This window comes from Podarcis erhardii, assembly GCF_964252035.2.
Source record: "Podarcis erhardii genome assembly, chromosome: 4".
Lineage (NCBI taxonomy): Eukaryota > Metazoa > Chordata > Lepidosauria > Squamata > Lacertidae > Podarcis > Podarcis erhardii.
In genome coordinates this window covers 5,787,783-5,803,388 of record NC_138508.1, presented here as the reverse complement: position 1 = coordinate 5,803,388, position 15,606 = coordinate 5,787,783, and the positions used below count along the sequence as shown (strand labels likewise).

Below are 15,606 nucleotides of genomic sequence, written 5' to 3'. Positions count from 1 at the left end.
GCACCGCTCACCTCACAGAGTGATTGTGGTGCGGGAGGAAGGGAAAGGAGATTGTGAGCTGCTTCGGGTAGTGAAAGGCGGGATATCAAGTCCAAACAAACTCTTCTAATGTGTCAGAGGAGACATGGACCTAGACTAAATTGCTGGCAGAGCAGAAAGAGATGGGAAGAGGTTTTGCCCAGGCAGGTAAGAGAAGCTACAGCTGAGTCCTCCTGCTTTCAGGGCACAAAGGGAGTGTTTCTGAGAGTTCTCTCTAGCAAATTTGCAGGAAAATTCTGCGAGCTTCAGCTCCCGTCATGTGCATATGTAACATGGCATCATAGACTCATTCAGGATGGATGGGAGTATGGGAGAAATATTGAAGGCCCGAATGCAGACGATACCAGCAAGAAAGAGAAGTGGGAAGCATTTAAGGAAACCGGTGTGGCTGCATAACGAGCTTACAGACCAGCTGAAATTTAACAAGGGCTTGGAAGAAAGGAGGAAATAGCAAAACGTGAATTGAGAATATCTCACAAGGCTGAGAGGCTTTCACTGGCCCAAATTCACTGGCCACCTTGGCTGCGTAGGGATTTGAACCTAGATATTTTACACACATGCCATTTCACATAGATCTGCCCCTGACATTGCAGAGGACGGCTGGTCAAGCCCCTGGCCAACCTTGTGAGTGACATTGCAGGGAGGGCGGTTTCCACTGACAAGGGGCAGTGTTGAGGAGCTAGTTGGAGCTCAAAGCATCAGGACAAGAAGACAATAAAGAGGCCTGGAGTGACCCCGAATTGTAGCATTGGGGGAGATGATAAGAGTCACTTCTCCCCCCAACTTTCTCTAGAAAGAGCATGGGTTGTTTCATAAGGATGTGTGTCTGAGCCAGGCATAGGCAAACTGAGCCAGGCATAGGCAAACTCAGATGTTTTGGGACTACAGTTCCCATCATCCCTGACCACTGGTCCTGTTAGCTAGGGATGATGGGAGTTGGAGTCCCAAAACATCTGGAGGGCCGAGTTTGCCTATGCCTGGTCTGAGCACAAGTTATGGACAGGGACACCTTTCAGTGAACTAGATTTCTCTTGCAGCAAAATGATCTCCACTCATGTGTGCTCCCGTGGCAGTGAGTTCTGCAGGCTTATTCTGCAAAGAAGCATTTCAGACAAGTACCCAGAGGAGTATGTAGTAATTTCAGAGGGTTGGGCTGGATGACCCATGGGTCCCTCTCAACTCTATGATGCAGGGAGTTGATGGTGAACCGACTTCAGGCTCTCAGCCCCCTCCCTTTCTTGGCTGCAGAATTATTAGTATTGCATTTCTAGCCCACTTTTCCTTCTAGGGGGCTCAAGGTAGGTGGTTCTCCTCTCCTCCCCCCTCCCCATTTAATCCCCACAACAACCTGAGAGATGCAGTGACTGGCCCTAGACCACCCAGGAATAGGGACCATGTAGGGATGAGGAGAATTTTCTGTGGGCTGCTAACTTTTGCTTTCAGAGTCAGGCCACAGAGCAGTCCCTGGCTGACATCTCGCCCTACAAAACCCCTGCCGCCATGTGCCTCTGTCAGAATGCAAGCCACTTATTTCATAGGAACAGAGGTAAGTGTCTTACATTGAATCAGAACACTGGTCAATCTTGCTTGGTGTTGTCCACACGGACGGGCAGCAGCTCTCCAGGGTATCAGAGACGGCTTTTCCCCTGTCCTGTCTGGAGAGGCCAGTGGTGGAACTGAACTTGGGACCTTCCCCTCAACAACAACAACAGATTCTAGTCTCTGTGGTTCTACAAAAAGAAAATAGAGTTGAACTGAACAGGAGCTGCCTTATTCTGCGTTATACAGTACCTGGGTAGCTCAATTGGTTGCGTGGGGCTGATAAATGCTATGGTTGCAGGTTCGACCCCCGTATGGTAAATTCGCATAGTCCTGCATTGCAGGGGATTGGACTAGAAGATCATGGGGACCCCTTCAAATTATGATTCTATGATATAGAGCCATGGTGTCCATCTAGCTCAGTAATGTCTGCTCTGGCTGGCAGCAGGTTGCCCAGGGTTTCCCCGCCCTGCCTGGATATATTATTGAGACCTTCTGCATTCAAAGCAGCTGAGCCACAGCTCCTTCTGCAATATAAAAGAGAGCTTCAATCTCACTTAGAGAGGCGGGTGGAGAGAAGCTGCGCTCTCGCGTTCTGTTCACTAAAGCGCTTGTGGACCGTGCTTCCCAACTCACGCAAAAACCCAGGCTGGTCCTGGTGAACGAGGCTCCCGCGCGAGGCACGGCTGATGAGTTGGGGAACGGGGGGGGGGGCGGGCTTGGCTTGGCTCGGCGCCCCGTTCCTGCCTCCCTCGCCCTCCTGCATCATCCTCGCACAGAGAGAGGCAGCCGCGCGCTCTCGCGCCGAGGGAGAGCCGCCTTGCAGACCGCAGCGGTTCCAGCCGGAGCTTGGAGGAAATGGGCAGGACGAGACTCCCTCTTCCAGGGCAGCCGAGCTGAGCCCCGTCTCCCCGCAGCCTCAGCACCACTTTCCAGGGACCCAGCAGGCTGGCCGGATCGCAGGTGATGGGCTCCGGACATGGGCACCTTCTCTGAGAGTGTAAGGACCCGTTTTTACTCGATGCGCTTTGAGGGGCGCTCGGCTGCGCCTCCCAAACTCCCTGCCTCTCCAGCTTGCAAGCCTGTCTCCCTCTTTTCCTTGTCCTAGTCTATTATAGTTGCGATTCACATCCTTTTCGGGGAGAAGGAACGCCCGACTTCAGCTTGCTGAGGGGGTCCCCTGTTCCCGAGAGGGCTCCGGAATTCCTTCCTGCCGGCCTTTCTGCTTTAGGGCTTTGTGCACGTGTGCAAGCGTAACAACTGTGCTCCGGTTGCGTGTGCGTTTTTCTGCTGGGGAAGTCGAGGTGACTGACTGAGCATTGCGGAGCATGGTGGGTGGCGAGGCTGAGCATTTCAGGACAGCCGGAGGAACATTTCCTCCTTGCCTTCTGGGAGCGAGAACGGCTGCTCCTTAGTGCTTGATCCGTCCGGGATCCCGGCAGATCCACCCACCTTAAACCTCCCTCTGCCCTGCCAGGGCATATTCCCGCTGTTGCCCCCAGATCTCTCCGATTCCGCGTGGGCATCACAGCTAAACACCCCCTATGCCTAAAACAGGGACATAACTGTTCGCCGTTGGCCCTGAGATTCTCTGAAAATGATTCTGAGCGTAAAAGTTTTTGGACTTGGGTGTTTCCTTCCTTCCTGTTCTGCGCTGCTTTTCAGGTTGGGGATGAAACGTCTGCCAGGGGACACCTCCTCCGAGAGGCCTCTTTTATTGTACGGTTGTCATGATTTGCGCCCTTGATGGTATCAGGGAGGTTATACGGTAATCCCACTTTAATTCTGTTTGAGCGTGCAAAAGTTTCAGGGTGGGTGTATTGCGACTTTTCCAAACTGGGGCACTTCCCGTTGAAACCCTGTAACTTTTTAGACTGCTAATGTGGGTTGTTGTGGTTTTATTTATTTATTGGAGGGGGTGTTTATTTGTTCCATTCCCATTGTTGTGCTCTGGCACCAGCATGTTACAGAGATTAGGGTTCTCATCCCCACTCAGCCATGAAGCCGTAGCTGTCAATATTTTCCTTTTTTTAAGGGAAATTCCCTTATTCCAAATAGGATTCCCCACAAGAAAAGGGGAAAGTTGACAGCTATGCATGAAGTGACTTTGAGCCCGTCCCCATCTCTCTGCCCAGCCTCCCTCACAGGGCTGTTGTGAGGTTACCATGGAGAGGGGGAGAGAATCGCGCTTGTGCCTCCTCAAGCTCTTTGGAGCAGCATGTGGCTCAGACCTGTTTTCTGAAAAATGGTCTGATCGCTGGAGCATCTTGGCACAAATGCCATCCCTTCTGCTCTCTGCCTGCAGCAGCAGCCTGTGGGTGATGTGAATTGATGGGCGGAAGCCCTGCTGGCTGTGGATCTCTTCCAGTTCCCTGATTTCCTGACCGGAGTCCGTTCCGGACCAAGATTGTGTGATTCTGGCAGAGATGTTCATTTACTGCAACGTATACATGCAACGTGCTTTTGGTCAGTGCTGGCGAGGTGCGAGGTTAAGAGGAAGCAGCTCTGTAGCAGCTGTAGCTTTCCAAGGCAGCCTTTGGCAACCTGTTGGAAGTCGTAGTCCGAAATATCTGGAATCTGGAGGGCGCCGGGTTGGCAAAGCCTTTTTAAGGCTTAAGCGGACATGTGTATCATTATGAATGAGCGACTGTCAATCACCGGTGGGGAACATTCGTCATACTTGTGGGCGGGGCTGGGTGCAAAAGTAGGAAGAGTGACAGCTGTCACTCTCACCTTTGTACAGCTGCCATTTCAGCCACACAGATGGGCCATAGCTCAGAGAAGGCCCTGGTTCAATCCCCAACGGTATCTCCAGGTAGGGTTGGCAAAGAATGTTGCCTGAACTCCTGGAACTTTCACTGCCAGTCAGGGTAGACCAGGGCTTCCCCAACTCCAGCTGATTTTGAACTCCAGCTCCCATCATCCCTGGTCCCTGGTCCTGCTAGCCAGGGATGTTGGGAGTGGTAGCCCCAAAACAGCTGGAGACAGTGGCTTAGCGTGGGTTGCCAGCACCCGGAGCAAGGCAAGAATTCTCAGCGCTGCCTGTTGATAGGGTGGAAGGGAGGGGCGATAGCTCAGCGACTGACCTGAGTGGCAGCCGAGGTGCCCCATGAGCACGGAGGAGAGTGGGATGGGAGATTGCTCAGAGTGATTACCTTTCTAAAGTCTGTGCAGAGGGTGCCCTAGCAAAGCGGCTGTCACTCAAATTCATTCCTCCATCTGCCCACGCGATCGTCAGGAGATTTTCTCTGTGAGGGGGAGGATGTGCTATTTTTTATTCCTACTTTTTTGTCTTTTGAAATTTTGTACCCCTAAGAATTTTGCGCCCAGGGGAACTGCCCCGTGGCCTCTCTGCCCCCATGCTATGCCACTGGCTGGAGACCCAAGTATGAGAAACTCTAGGCAATATGAGCTCGGTGAGCCGATGGTCTGACTCTGTAAAACACAGTTTACTATGCGCATGTAAAGGCCAGAGGTTTCTACACATCCCTGGCTCTGCATTTAGGAAACCAAGAGGCATACTTCAATCCAATGGGATTGGGGTGGGATGGGGGGGTTGCCTGGAAGAAGGGATGTGGTTTGGTTTAGGGAGAGTCACAGCATGGTATTTACCACACCACTGTTTCATAGATGCCAGAAACAGAGAAATGCCACGATCGAGCTGGTTTTTAGAGGTCCCCGCGGTTTAGCTTGCTGATGACTGTGTTTCTTGTCTACGCCGTTTGGTGTCATAACCTGGCCTGCAATCTGAGGGTGGAAATAGGTGTGCATAATAAAAATAAATCGATAAATAATCTGACTGCAATCCTAAACAATACTAAGAAGCTGTTGGAGACGCCAAACCTCCAAGGGACTCGGCTACTGAAAGGACACTCCTTCTGGTCTGGGGTTTGTGTGTGTGGAGTTGTGGACCAAGTCAAGGGGTGTGGGGACATGATTTTTTTTGGGGGGGGTTAGGACGGTGGCTGTGGAAAAGGGTTTGCAGCTCGTCTTCTCGCTCCCCCACCCTTCCCAATCTCTCATTGCTTCTGCGCTTGACATTTAAAGAAAAGCTTTGAGGCTTCTTAAACATGTTCTTGTGTGATAACTATAGTGAGAAACGATGGCATTAAACCCCGGTTTCTTTCTGACCTTTCATGGGGTTTTTTTTAAGGGAGCCTGGGTGGTTTGCTGATGTCTGCCACATGAAACATACCCAGGGCTACTTCAGACTGATTTATTCAGTATTTATCCTGATTTGCTTACTTTGTTGTCAGACTATTAGCTGATGTCCAGACTTTATTGACCATTCATTCCACAGAAACATATGAAGGGGCTGCTGCTGGCTGAGGTCAACCACCCAGCTAGTCCATCATCTGTTCTTACAGTGGCCAACCAGATGCCCATTGTGGGAAACTGCAATCAGGATCTGAGTGCAGGTGTCCTCTCCCTTCCTGTAGTATCCAGCAACTGTGGCCCATAAGCTTTGCTGACCCCAACTGTGGAGGCAGCCCAAAACCATCCTGGCTAGTAGCCTTTGACAGCCCTCTCCAATCTCTATGAATTTCTCTGATCCTCTTTTAGAACCATCCAGGTTGGTGGCCATCACCCTCCAGTGGGAGGGAGTTCCATAGGTCAACTGTCTGCTGAGTGAAGTCTTGTCGGTCTTTTGAGGTGCAATGATGCCATGCAGCTGCCCCTTTCTTCAGAACCACCCTCTTGGATAGCCTGTGACTGAAGAAGCCAACATGGCGCCCTCCGGATCTTATAGGACTGCAAGTCCCATCATCCTTGACCCTGCTGCCTGGGGCTGATGGGAGTTGGAGTCATTCAGTGTCTTTTTTATAAAAAATGCTTTTTATTGGTGTTTCATTTAATACAAACAAACAAAATACAGTAAAATTCAACAGTCATTTACCCACACTGCTGAGCATTGGCTTCCCTCCCTTCAACAGGTTTTCTTATGTCAGTTACTTTTCCACAGTTTCTTATTGTATCCAATCCTATCGACATTTTCAGAGTCATTTCAGTCCTGCCAGAGTCTTCAAATTTCTACAGTTATTATTTATGTATTCCATAAATTTGCTCCAGTCTTTTTGGAATTTTGTTTCCTCCTGATTTCGGATTCTACAGGTCAGTTTTGCTAGTTCTGCATAATCAACCATCTTCGTCTGTCACCCCTCTATTGTTGGTAATTCTGGTGCTGTCCATTTTTGGGCTAACAAAGTTCTGGCAGCAGTCGTAGCATACATAAATAACCTTTGGTCTGCTTTTTTTATTTCCTCTCACATCAAGCCTAGCAAGAAAGCTTCCGGCTTTTTCGGGAAAGTGTATTTAAATATCTTTTTCAATTCGTTATAAATCTGTTCCCAAAGTCGTTCAGTGTCTTAATGCCAGCTTCATGCCAGCTACCCTGTGAGGCGGAGGTGGGTGCTTATCATTGGGGCATCTGGTCGGCCCCTGTGAGAACAGGGTGCTGACCTAGATGGGCCATTGGGTTGATCCAGCAGGCTCTTCTCATATTCATGCTGCCTGTGGGAATGTTCAGGGAGGCAGGAGAGGATATATTGTTTAATTATATCCTTCCCAACATGTGTTAACAAGTTCTACAATTTAGCAGAGTAACATTCCCCTTTTAAACTTGTACCAGTGGATAATGTCTTTGCCAGGCTTGTTTAAGCCTCTAAAATAAGTTTCTTGGACAATTCCCCTTTATTCCCTCATAAAAGATTAGACACGACACAGTCTTGTATAAAAGAGTTTACTCACACACATTCTGTTCACAGATGGATCCCAGAAGCCAGACTTAAGTTACAAAGTATATACACCTGGAATCTGTCCCATGAGGAGATAGTTCCTTTGTCCTCTCAGGGTAAGAAGATGTTGCTTCTTCGAACAGTGGAGTCAGAGAGAGAGATGGCAGCCTTCCCTGTGCTATTTTGTTACCTGCACAGGTGAGGTCATGCCCACCTCTGGTTACATGTAGAGGAGGTCTGTCCCAGCCCAGGAGGAAACAGGAAGTTCTGACTGGCTGGTCCAGACATCCCCTTTTTATGTCCACTCTAGGAATGTTGTATTTGACTGCTCTGTGTTTCACATCCCACACTGCCAAGGACCGGAGTCGGCCTTCCTCAGAGGTGCGAAGTGTGATCCTCAGATGCACATTGTGTGAGGGTGGGGTGTAACTGCAAGCAGTATGGTCAGAGCAGAGGCAAATGAAATGCAAAATTTGCAGATGCTGAGTGTTTGAGCGTGAGATCTCGCACTTCCTGTTTCCCTGCTTCTCTGTAACACTCATTGCAGAATTTCTTCGTTTTCCCTGCCAGGAAGAGGCAGAAGCTGCCACCTCTTCCCGCGACAGGAGAAATTAGAGTTCCCCACTGAATCTTGCAAAGATGCCTGCAAGCTGTTTGTTCTCTGCTCTTGAAAATAAGCAGCAGGGCCTAGGAGTTAGCACAGGACCTTGCCCAACCTGGTGCCCTCTGGGTGAGTTGGACTGCAACTCAGAGAAGTCCCAGTTAGCAGAGGCCAGAGAGATGCTTTGGACTACAACCCCCATCAGCGTGCTGGCTGGGGCTGATGGGAGTTGTAGTCCAAAAGACTCTGAGGGCAACAGCTTGGGGAAAGCTGAATGAGCACATTGCTAGTGACTAGTGACCAAACTTCCAGTGGAAATGCCACTCTTAACATCTCTCCAGCCCAACTGCTGATATCCTTATTCTTCACCATATCACGAGGATTTCGTTGTGACCTCCAGTCTCTTACAAAAGTAACTTCCTAGTCCTCATGAATAGGGAGAAAACCCTGTTTTATTGCAAGAGAATCAAGGTCTCCAGGGTTCATTTGTGTTTTGGGGACTTCTCATGTATAGTACCTTGTAATCCTTACAGCAATCGGGCGTAGGTCAGTCAGATGATCTCCTCATATTTCAGAGTTGCCAAAGCTTGAAAAGAAAAGGGATTTCTGATGGCCATTCAGGGAGCCCACGGCAGATGAGACGTTCAAACTGGGGACCTCCTGGTTTGTTGTTTAACCTGTTCCCCCTTCTTCCCTTCTGCGCCAGCTCTGCAATGTTCTAAATCTCAAGGTCATTAAAAAATCCCAACAGAAATTATTTTAGAAAGATAAATATCCACCGCAACCTCTCTCCTGCAAATAAATTGATCCAGCAACACAAAAAGATGGCCAGTCTCCAGAGGCCTCCCCTCTCTACAATGGGGAAACCAGCATGGTTAATTCCAGATATTCTTGGACCCCCACCATACAGCTGGAGGGAAATGTTTTCGACCTGGGGGCATATTATCTCATGGGCTATCTTCTAGGGGGCATGTGCCAGTCAGGGCCAGAGGCGAAAGTGGGTACAGCAGTACCAGAGCCTACACTGGCTCCCAGTACGTTTCCGAGCACAATTCAAAGTGTTGGTGCTGACCTTGAAAGCCCTAAACGGCCTCGGTCCAGTAGACCTGAAGGAGCGTCTCCACCCCCATCGTTCAGCCCAGACACGGAGGTCCAGCGCCGAGGGCCTTCTGGAGGTTCCCTCCTTGTGAGAAGTGAGGTTACAGGGAACCAGGCAGAGGGCCTTCTCGGTGGTGGAGTCCGCCCTGTGGAACGCCCTCCCACCAGATGTCAAGGAGAAAAACAACTACCAGACTACAAGAAGACATCTGAAGGCAGCCCTGTTTAGGGAAGCTTTTAATGTTTGGTGCTTTATCATGTTTTTAATATTCTGTTGGGAGCCTCCCTGAGTGGCTGGGGGAAACCTAGCCAGATGGGCAGGGTATAAATTATTATTATTATTATTATTATTATTATTATTATTATTATTATTATTTGCCTTTTGTACAATACAGTGCATTCACAAGCATGCAAAGGTCAGAGGTCTCCCCCTACAGACTTCCCTCTCCACACAGGCAGGCAAGAAGCAGCAATGCAGTCCAAGCATGTAATCTGGCCAAGCCAGAACAATGCAGTGCGCGGGGGGGGGGGGAGGGATGGAGAGGGGGGGCCCTGGGAGAGGGGGTGTGGCCAGAATCCAAAGGGCCGCATAGACAGGTTTAGAGGGCCACATTTGCCTCCCAGGTGTTATTCTTACTTCTCCCCTAGAGGCTCACTCCATTGTCACAATAAGGCAATGTCTCTTATCGCCCTGGGTAGCTCAGTTGCTTACAGTAGGGTGCTGATAATGTCAAGGTTTGAAGGTTCGATCCCCATATGGAACAGCTGCATATTCCTGCATTGTGGGGGGTTGGGCTGGATGATCCTCAGGGTCCCACCCAACTCTACGATTCTGTATTCTAGGACAGATGTATGCCAACAAGAACCTTAGGGAGAGCAGACTGGGTTTTAGGAAAGGGCCTTAGAAGCACCGCAACGCTTTTATTATCTGCATTTTAATAGATTTGTTTTTAATATTGTTTCTATTTGAATTTAATCACCTTTGTAATGACTTCCCTGTTTTCAGCTCTTTGTATTTTCCCTGCATCATTTTAATGTCTTTAAGCTGCCTCGGGTCTGGGGGAAAGTCAGGACATAAACAAAGGTAACAGAAACTCTCATTGACCTGGACCGCTGGCCATTCTGGCCGGCGCAGATGGGAACCACATTTGAGGTTGCTACCTCTGGCTATCCCCGACAACTGGAGCATATCCTGGAAGGCATCCATGGGTTTGGATGGATTTGGTTTTGCTCAGAGGGACTCTCCCTCCTTTGGACTTCCTAAGGGAGTCATTTCCTACCTACTTTGGGGCCATAATTTTGGGGACCGTCAGTCGAAAACTCAGTGGGAAGTCATGCTTTAATGGGACGAATCTCTCTCTCTCTCTCTCTCTCTCTCTCTCTCTCTCTCTCTCTCTCTCTCTTCCCCTCCTTCTCTCCGCAGCCCATGACTTTAGTCTCTTCAGCCACTGGCTAGATCTCTCGGCTTGCAGCTCAATGCAATTAACCACTGTCAGTGACACTCCGATAAATCACACCCTAATTGATATGTGTTAGCAGCCTGCCTAAATGGGAAATAATCTGATTGTGAGTCCCTGGTGCTGTTGCTGCTGCTGCTGCAGTTCCTTTCTTGTTTCCAAGCCAGGGGAGCACAGAAAGAGCATGTCAAAAGGACAAAGGGAAGGACCAACTGACCACCACCTTCTCTTTTTGTTCTAGAGCAGTGATGGCCAAACTTGGCCTCCAGCTGTGTTGGGACTACAATTCCCATCATGCCTGGCCACTGGTCCTGTTAGCTAGGGATGATGGGAGTCGTAGTCCCAAAATAGCTGGAGGGCCGAGTTTGGCCATCGCTGTTCTAGAGGTTAGCTGTAAGCCACACCCACCTAGAAGGGGCAGAGATGTAAATTGCTCCGAGCGGCAGCCAGGCTTCCTGTATCTGAAACTTCCAAAGGTTTAGCAGATTCTGAACGGCTGCCTTTCCCAAAGAAGACGTTCCTTTCATTTCACTTTTAGGGAAGTTTCTAAATGTTTGATGTTTTATCGTGTTTTTAATACTCTGTTGGGAGCTGCACAGAGTGGCTGGGGAAATCCAGCCAGATGGGTGGGGTATGTATGTATGCATGCATGTATAAATAAATAAATAATAATGTCAGAGTCACCCGTGGTCCCAGCTCACAAGAGACCAAAGTCCAGTCCGGCTTATGTACAAAAGCTTTTATTGAAGAACATTCTTAGCTTCACATCCGAGCTCCGTGACTCTACGTCTGTTACGCTTAGACCGCCGAAGTCCCCTCTGAGTCAGTCCCGCCTCTACACCAGTTTAAGAGGCTTGTACTGGTCCACCTCTTCCTCACTTTCCTTTTCCGCAGGGTCTTTCTGCCCCCCTGTGTTCTCTCCCTTCGGGACTCCCCAGAGGCTGAATCCTCTGGCGCCTCCTCCCCCCTCCTTCGGGCTTTGGGACCAGGCTCCTCCCCAGGACTCTCTTCACTTCCGCGCGCCTCCCATTTTGAACTTGGCGCGCGTACGTTGCTCCTGACCTTCCCTTCGACAGTTACACTGCTCTCGATACTACTTTCCTCCCCTTCCGGCAGGACGTCTTGCCCCGATCTCCTTCCCCTCTCTGCTTCCTGTTCTGCTCCTTCTGACACACTGGTCACTCCACCCCCTTCACTCCGTTCCGGCGGAGCAGCCGGTCCCGATCTCCAACTCCCACTGGGGGTTCCCCCTTCGTTTCCCTGCTCCTGACTGCTTCCCCCTCTAGCTCCCCTTGGCTTGACCAGAGGGGCTCCCTTTTGGGAGTCCTCCGATTCACTGGACGGACTCATGGACAATCTTGGGTCATTGTCGTCCTCTTCCTCGTCACCCTGGAATCCTTCCCCCTCGCTCTCTGTCTCCTCCCTCATCTGCGCCTCTCTCCCTGAACCCCTGACAAATAATAATAATTAGAACTAGAATTTGTATGACGCCTTTCTATATGAAGAGCCAGTGTGGTGTAGTGGTTAAGAGAGGTAGACTCGTAATCTGGTGAACCGGGTTTGCGTCTCCGCTCCTCCACATGCAGCTGCTGGGTGACCTTGGGCTAGTAAAACTTCTCTGAAGTCTCTCAGCCCCACTCACCTCACAGAGTTACAGATAGGTAGCCGTGTTGGTCTGCCATAGTCAAAACAAAATAAAAAAAATCCTTCCAGTAGCACCTTAAAGACCAACTAAGTTAGTTCTTGGTATGAGCTTTCGTGTGCATGCACACTTCTTCAGATACACTGAAACAGAAGTCACCAGACCCTTCCGAGCCTGCAGAGGAGAGGGTGTTGCGGGCAGGCTCCTCGCACATTCGCGGGGGCTTCCCTCGGCCCCGCGAGAACTGGGGAATCCCTGGGCGTGCTTGCAACCCAGCCCGCCAATCGGCGGGCGAGGGGAGGCGCGGCCTGGGCTACTTAAGGCCAGGCACGCCCAGGGACCGCCCTCTTTTCCCCCTCGCCCAGCAGCTGAGCGGTTTTCCCATCCCACCCACCCTCAGGTTTAGCTAGAATTGGCCTTGCTATGGACTCCGGTTGGTCGCCGCATGGGGCCTGGTAGGAATTTTTCCAAATTGGCGCACTTCCTGCCTTTTGGTTTTTTCGCCTACCTCGTAGCAATCGTCACAACTTCCGGGTATTGGCGGTTAGGCATTGGCATGGGGCAAATTTTAGGAAATGGAGGGGGGGAAGGGAGCACCATCACCTTCCCCCAAGGAGAAGGGGTAGTCCGGTAGAGAAGGGTCTGGTGACTTCTGTTTCAGTGTATCTGAAGAAGTGTGCATGCACACAAAAGCTCATACCAAGAACTAACTTAGTTCACCTCACAGAGTGTTTGTTGTGGGGGAGGAAGGGGAAAGGAGAAAGTGAGCTGCTTTGAGACTCCTTTGGGTAGTGATAAAGCGGGATATCAAATCCAAACTCTTCTATATTACTATGCACAAGGCAGCTTACAAAGCTGAAGAAACAACAAAATAGACAGCAAAAGTCACACTCTTCATAACAATCTGACCCAATACAAAAAGCTACATTAACTTTAAAATAAACAACTTAATCCATCGGAATGTAATAGTAAACAGTAAAATTAGACATCAGCAAATAACATTTAAGCGGTTTACAGTGATACCTTGGGTTAAGAACGTAATTCATTCTGAAGGTCTGTTCTTAACCTAAGGTACCACTTTAGCTAATGGAGCCTCCTGCTGCCACCGTGCTGTGCGATTTCTGTTCTCATCCTGAAGCAAAGTTCTTAACCCGAGGGACTACGTCTGGGTTAGCGGAGTCTGTAACCTGAAACAGATAGGTAGCCGTGTTGGTCTGCCATAGTCAACACAAAAAATTCCTTCCAGTAGCACCTTAAAGACCAACTAAGTTAGTTCTAGGTATGAGCTTTCGTGTGCATGCACACTTCTTCAGATAACCTGAAGTGTCTGTAACCTGAAGTGTCTGTAACCCGAGGTACCACTGTACACTTATCCTTTGCTATAAATAATTACTAAAGTATAATCAATAAAAACAATAGCCCGTCACAGTGCATAAAATACCACAAAGCACCCAAAACCATGTGAAAGGATCAAATTGAGAAACAAGGACACACAACTTATAAAAATGTTTTTTTTAAATATCCCTGAACTGCGTCTGCTGTTTTCAAAGCTGTGGTCTGGGAAAGACTCCTGAGGCTGGAGGGTGGGGCAGGGCAGGTGGGAAAAGCTATTGCCTAATGGACAGCAGAAAGTTGACCTCCCCCCTCATGTTTTGCACTATATTTCCCATCATTCCTGTTCCAGCGTGGCCATACTCCCAGGGGCAGATAGATGGGAGTTGTAGTTCAAGATCATTGGAGGGCACCAGGTCGAGGAAGCGTGGTCTGTGGTGACTTCCTAAATACAGCTAGATTCCAAACATGGATTTGGCGATTTATTGACATTGGTAACCCCACAGGAAATGGGGTTCAGAACTAAAGTCTTAAGAACATATAAGTGCCCTGTTGGATCAGGCCCATCTAATCCAATGGTTTAATACTTCCAATAGACTAAAAGCAGATTAAAGCTTGCATCAGCTTTCTATACATCTGGGTAAAATGTTTTCAGCAGGTGCCGAAAGCAGTGGAGGCTCCTGTCTGGCGTTCAAGTGGCAGGGAGTTCCAAAGTGCAGGTGCTGCCTAGTGGAATGAAACGTCACGTTTTCACAAATGTGGAACAAAATGCGGCTGCTGGGCCAGTTCAGATCGAAGGGTTCGAGGGGGTGCATACGGGGGGTCAGTCAATTTCATGGGTAAACCGGTCTCAAGCTGCTAAAGGCTTTACATGCTCATAACAACACCCCGAACTTGTCCCTGCAGCAAATCGGCAAGCAGTGCGGATTTCTGAGCCCAGGTGTTATTTGCTGGCAAGGCCTCACACCTGTTCAGCAATTGGACTGCAGCATTCTGTATGAACTGCAGCTTCTGGATCAGCTGCAAGGAGAGGAAAGGGAAGAGGTAAGGGAAGGAAGGAAGGAAGGAAGGAAGGAAGGTGCATAGAGGTTCCTGCTGCCGACCACTTGGCAAACCATTCCATCTATATCATCATCTCTTCCAGGACGGAGGAGGACCTTACCCACTTCTTGGCTCCTTCCCCAGATTTCTGCTCATATTCTCCTTGGCATCATCACTCAGGCTGTCCGTGTAAACAGTCTCCACTGAGTGTGCTGCCTCTGAGGGCGATGTAGGGTGACAGCGACGCTCTGTCTTTGGCGAGCGGCCTGGACTCTTGCCAGCCCTGCCATGTGATGTTGCAGTCATTAAGGGATGAGCGTGCCTCTGCCAGTGCTGGCAAGAGCGCTGCTCACAGGTCTGGTTCGAAATGGGTAGCACAGGAGAGGGGCAACTCCGAAAGGGCGTTCCCTTGGCAAAGGGCGTTTGTGTGGCTTCCCCACATCTCTGCTGAAGCAGGAGTATGCCTTGCCTGATTCCCTGACATTGCCGGTTAGAACAGCGGTCAGCAAACTTACCGCGCCTCGGGCCAGTGTCTCCAGTGCCAATCGCGAGGTGGGCTGGAGAGTGGGGGGAGCACGTGCCCATACATGTGTGCATATGCTATTTCCGGTGCACTTCCGAGTCAGAAGAGCACCGGAAATAGCTTGTGCGTACAGTGGTGCCCCGCAAGACGAATGCCTCGCTAAACGAAAAACCCGCAAGACGAAAGGGTTTTCTGATTTTTAGCGGCTTCGCAAGACGAAAGCCCATAGGGAAATCTCCGGGGACAGCGGGGAAGCGCAGCGCGCCTTCTCCTCTGTTCCCGGACCTGTCTTGAAGGCTTGCGGTGGGAGGTCCGGGAACAGAGGAGAAGGCGCGCAGCGCTTCTCCTCTGTTCCCGGACCTGTCCTGAAGACTTGCGGTGGGAGGAAGGTTTTCCTCCCCACCGCCAACATTCAGAAGGCTGTTCTGAAGGCTGGCGGTGGGGAGAAAAGTCCTTCTCCCCCCGCCAGCCTTCAGAAGAGGTCCGGGGACAGACTGTCCCCGGACCTGGTCTGAAGGCAGTCTCCCTAGGAACGCATTAATTGATTTTCAATGCATTCCTGTGGGAAACCGTGCTTCGCAAGACGAAAAACTCGCAAG

General features: G+C 50.0%; 1 protein-coding gene across 5 annotated transcripts in view; it reads left to right on the top strand.

Moving 5' to 3' along the window:
* PDE2A (phosphodiesterase 2A) overlaps nt 1-15,606 on the top strand; it is a 386,253-nt gene that overhangs the window by 133,583 nt on the left and 237,064 nt on the right. The window contains exon 1 of one of the 5 annotated variants that reach the window (XM_081860199.1): nt 2,328-2,578. The exons of the other annotated variants lie outside the window; for them this stretch is intronic. Within the exon in view, the coding sequence (XP_081716325.1) occupies nt 2,558-2,578 (21 nt within the window). The 5' untranslated portion in view covers nt 2,328-2,557. Of the gene's footprint in view, nt 1-2,327; nt 2,579-15,606 lie in introns of those variants that run through there. 5 annotated transcript variants of the gene reach the window in all.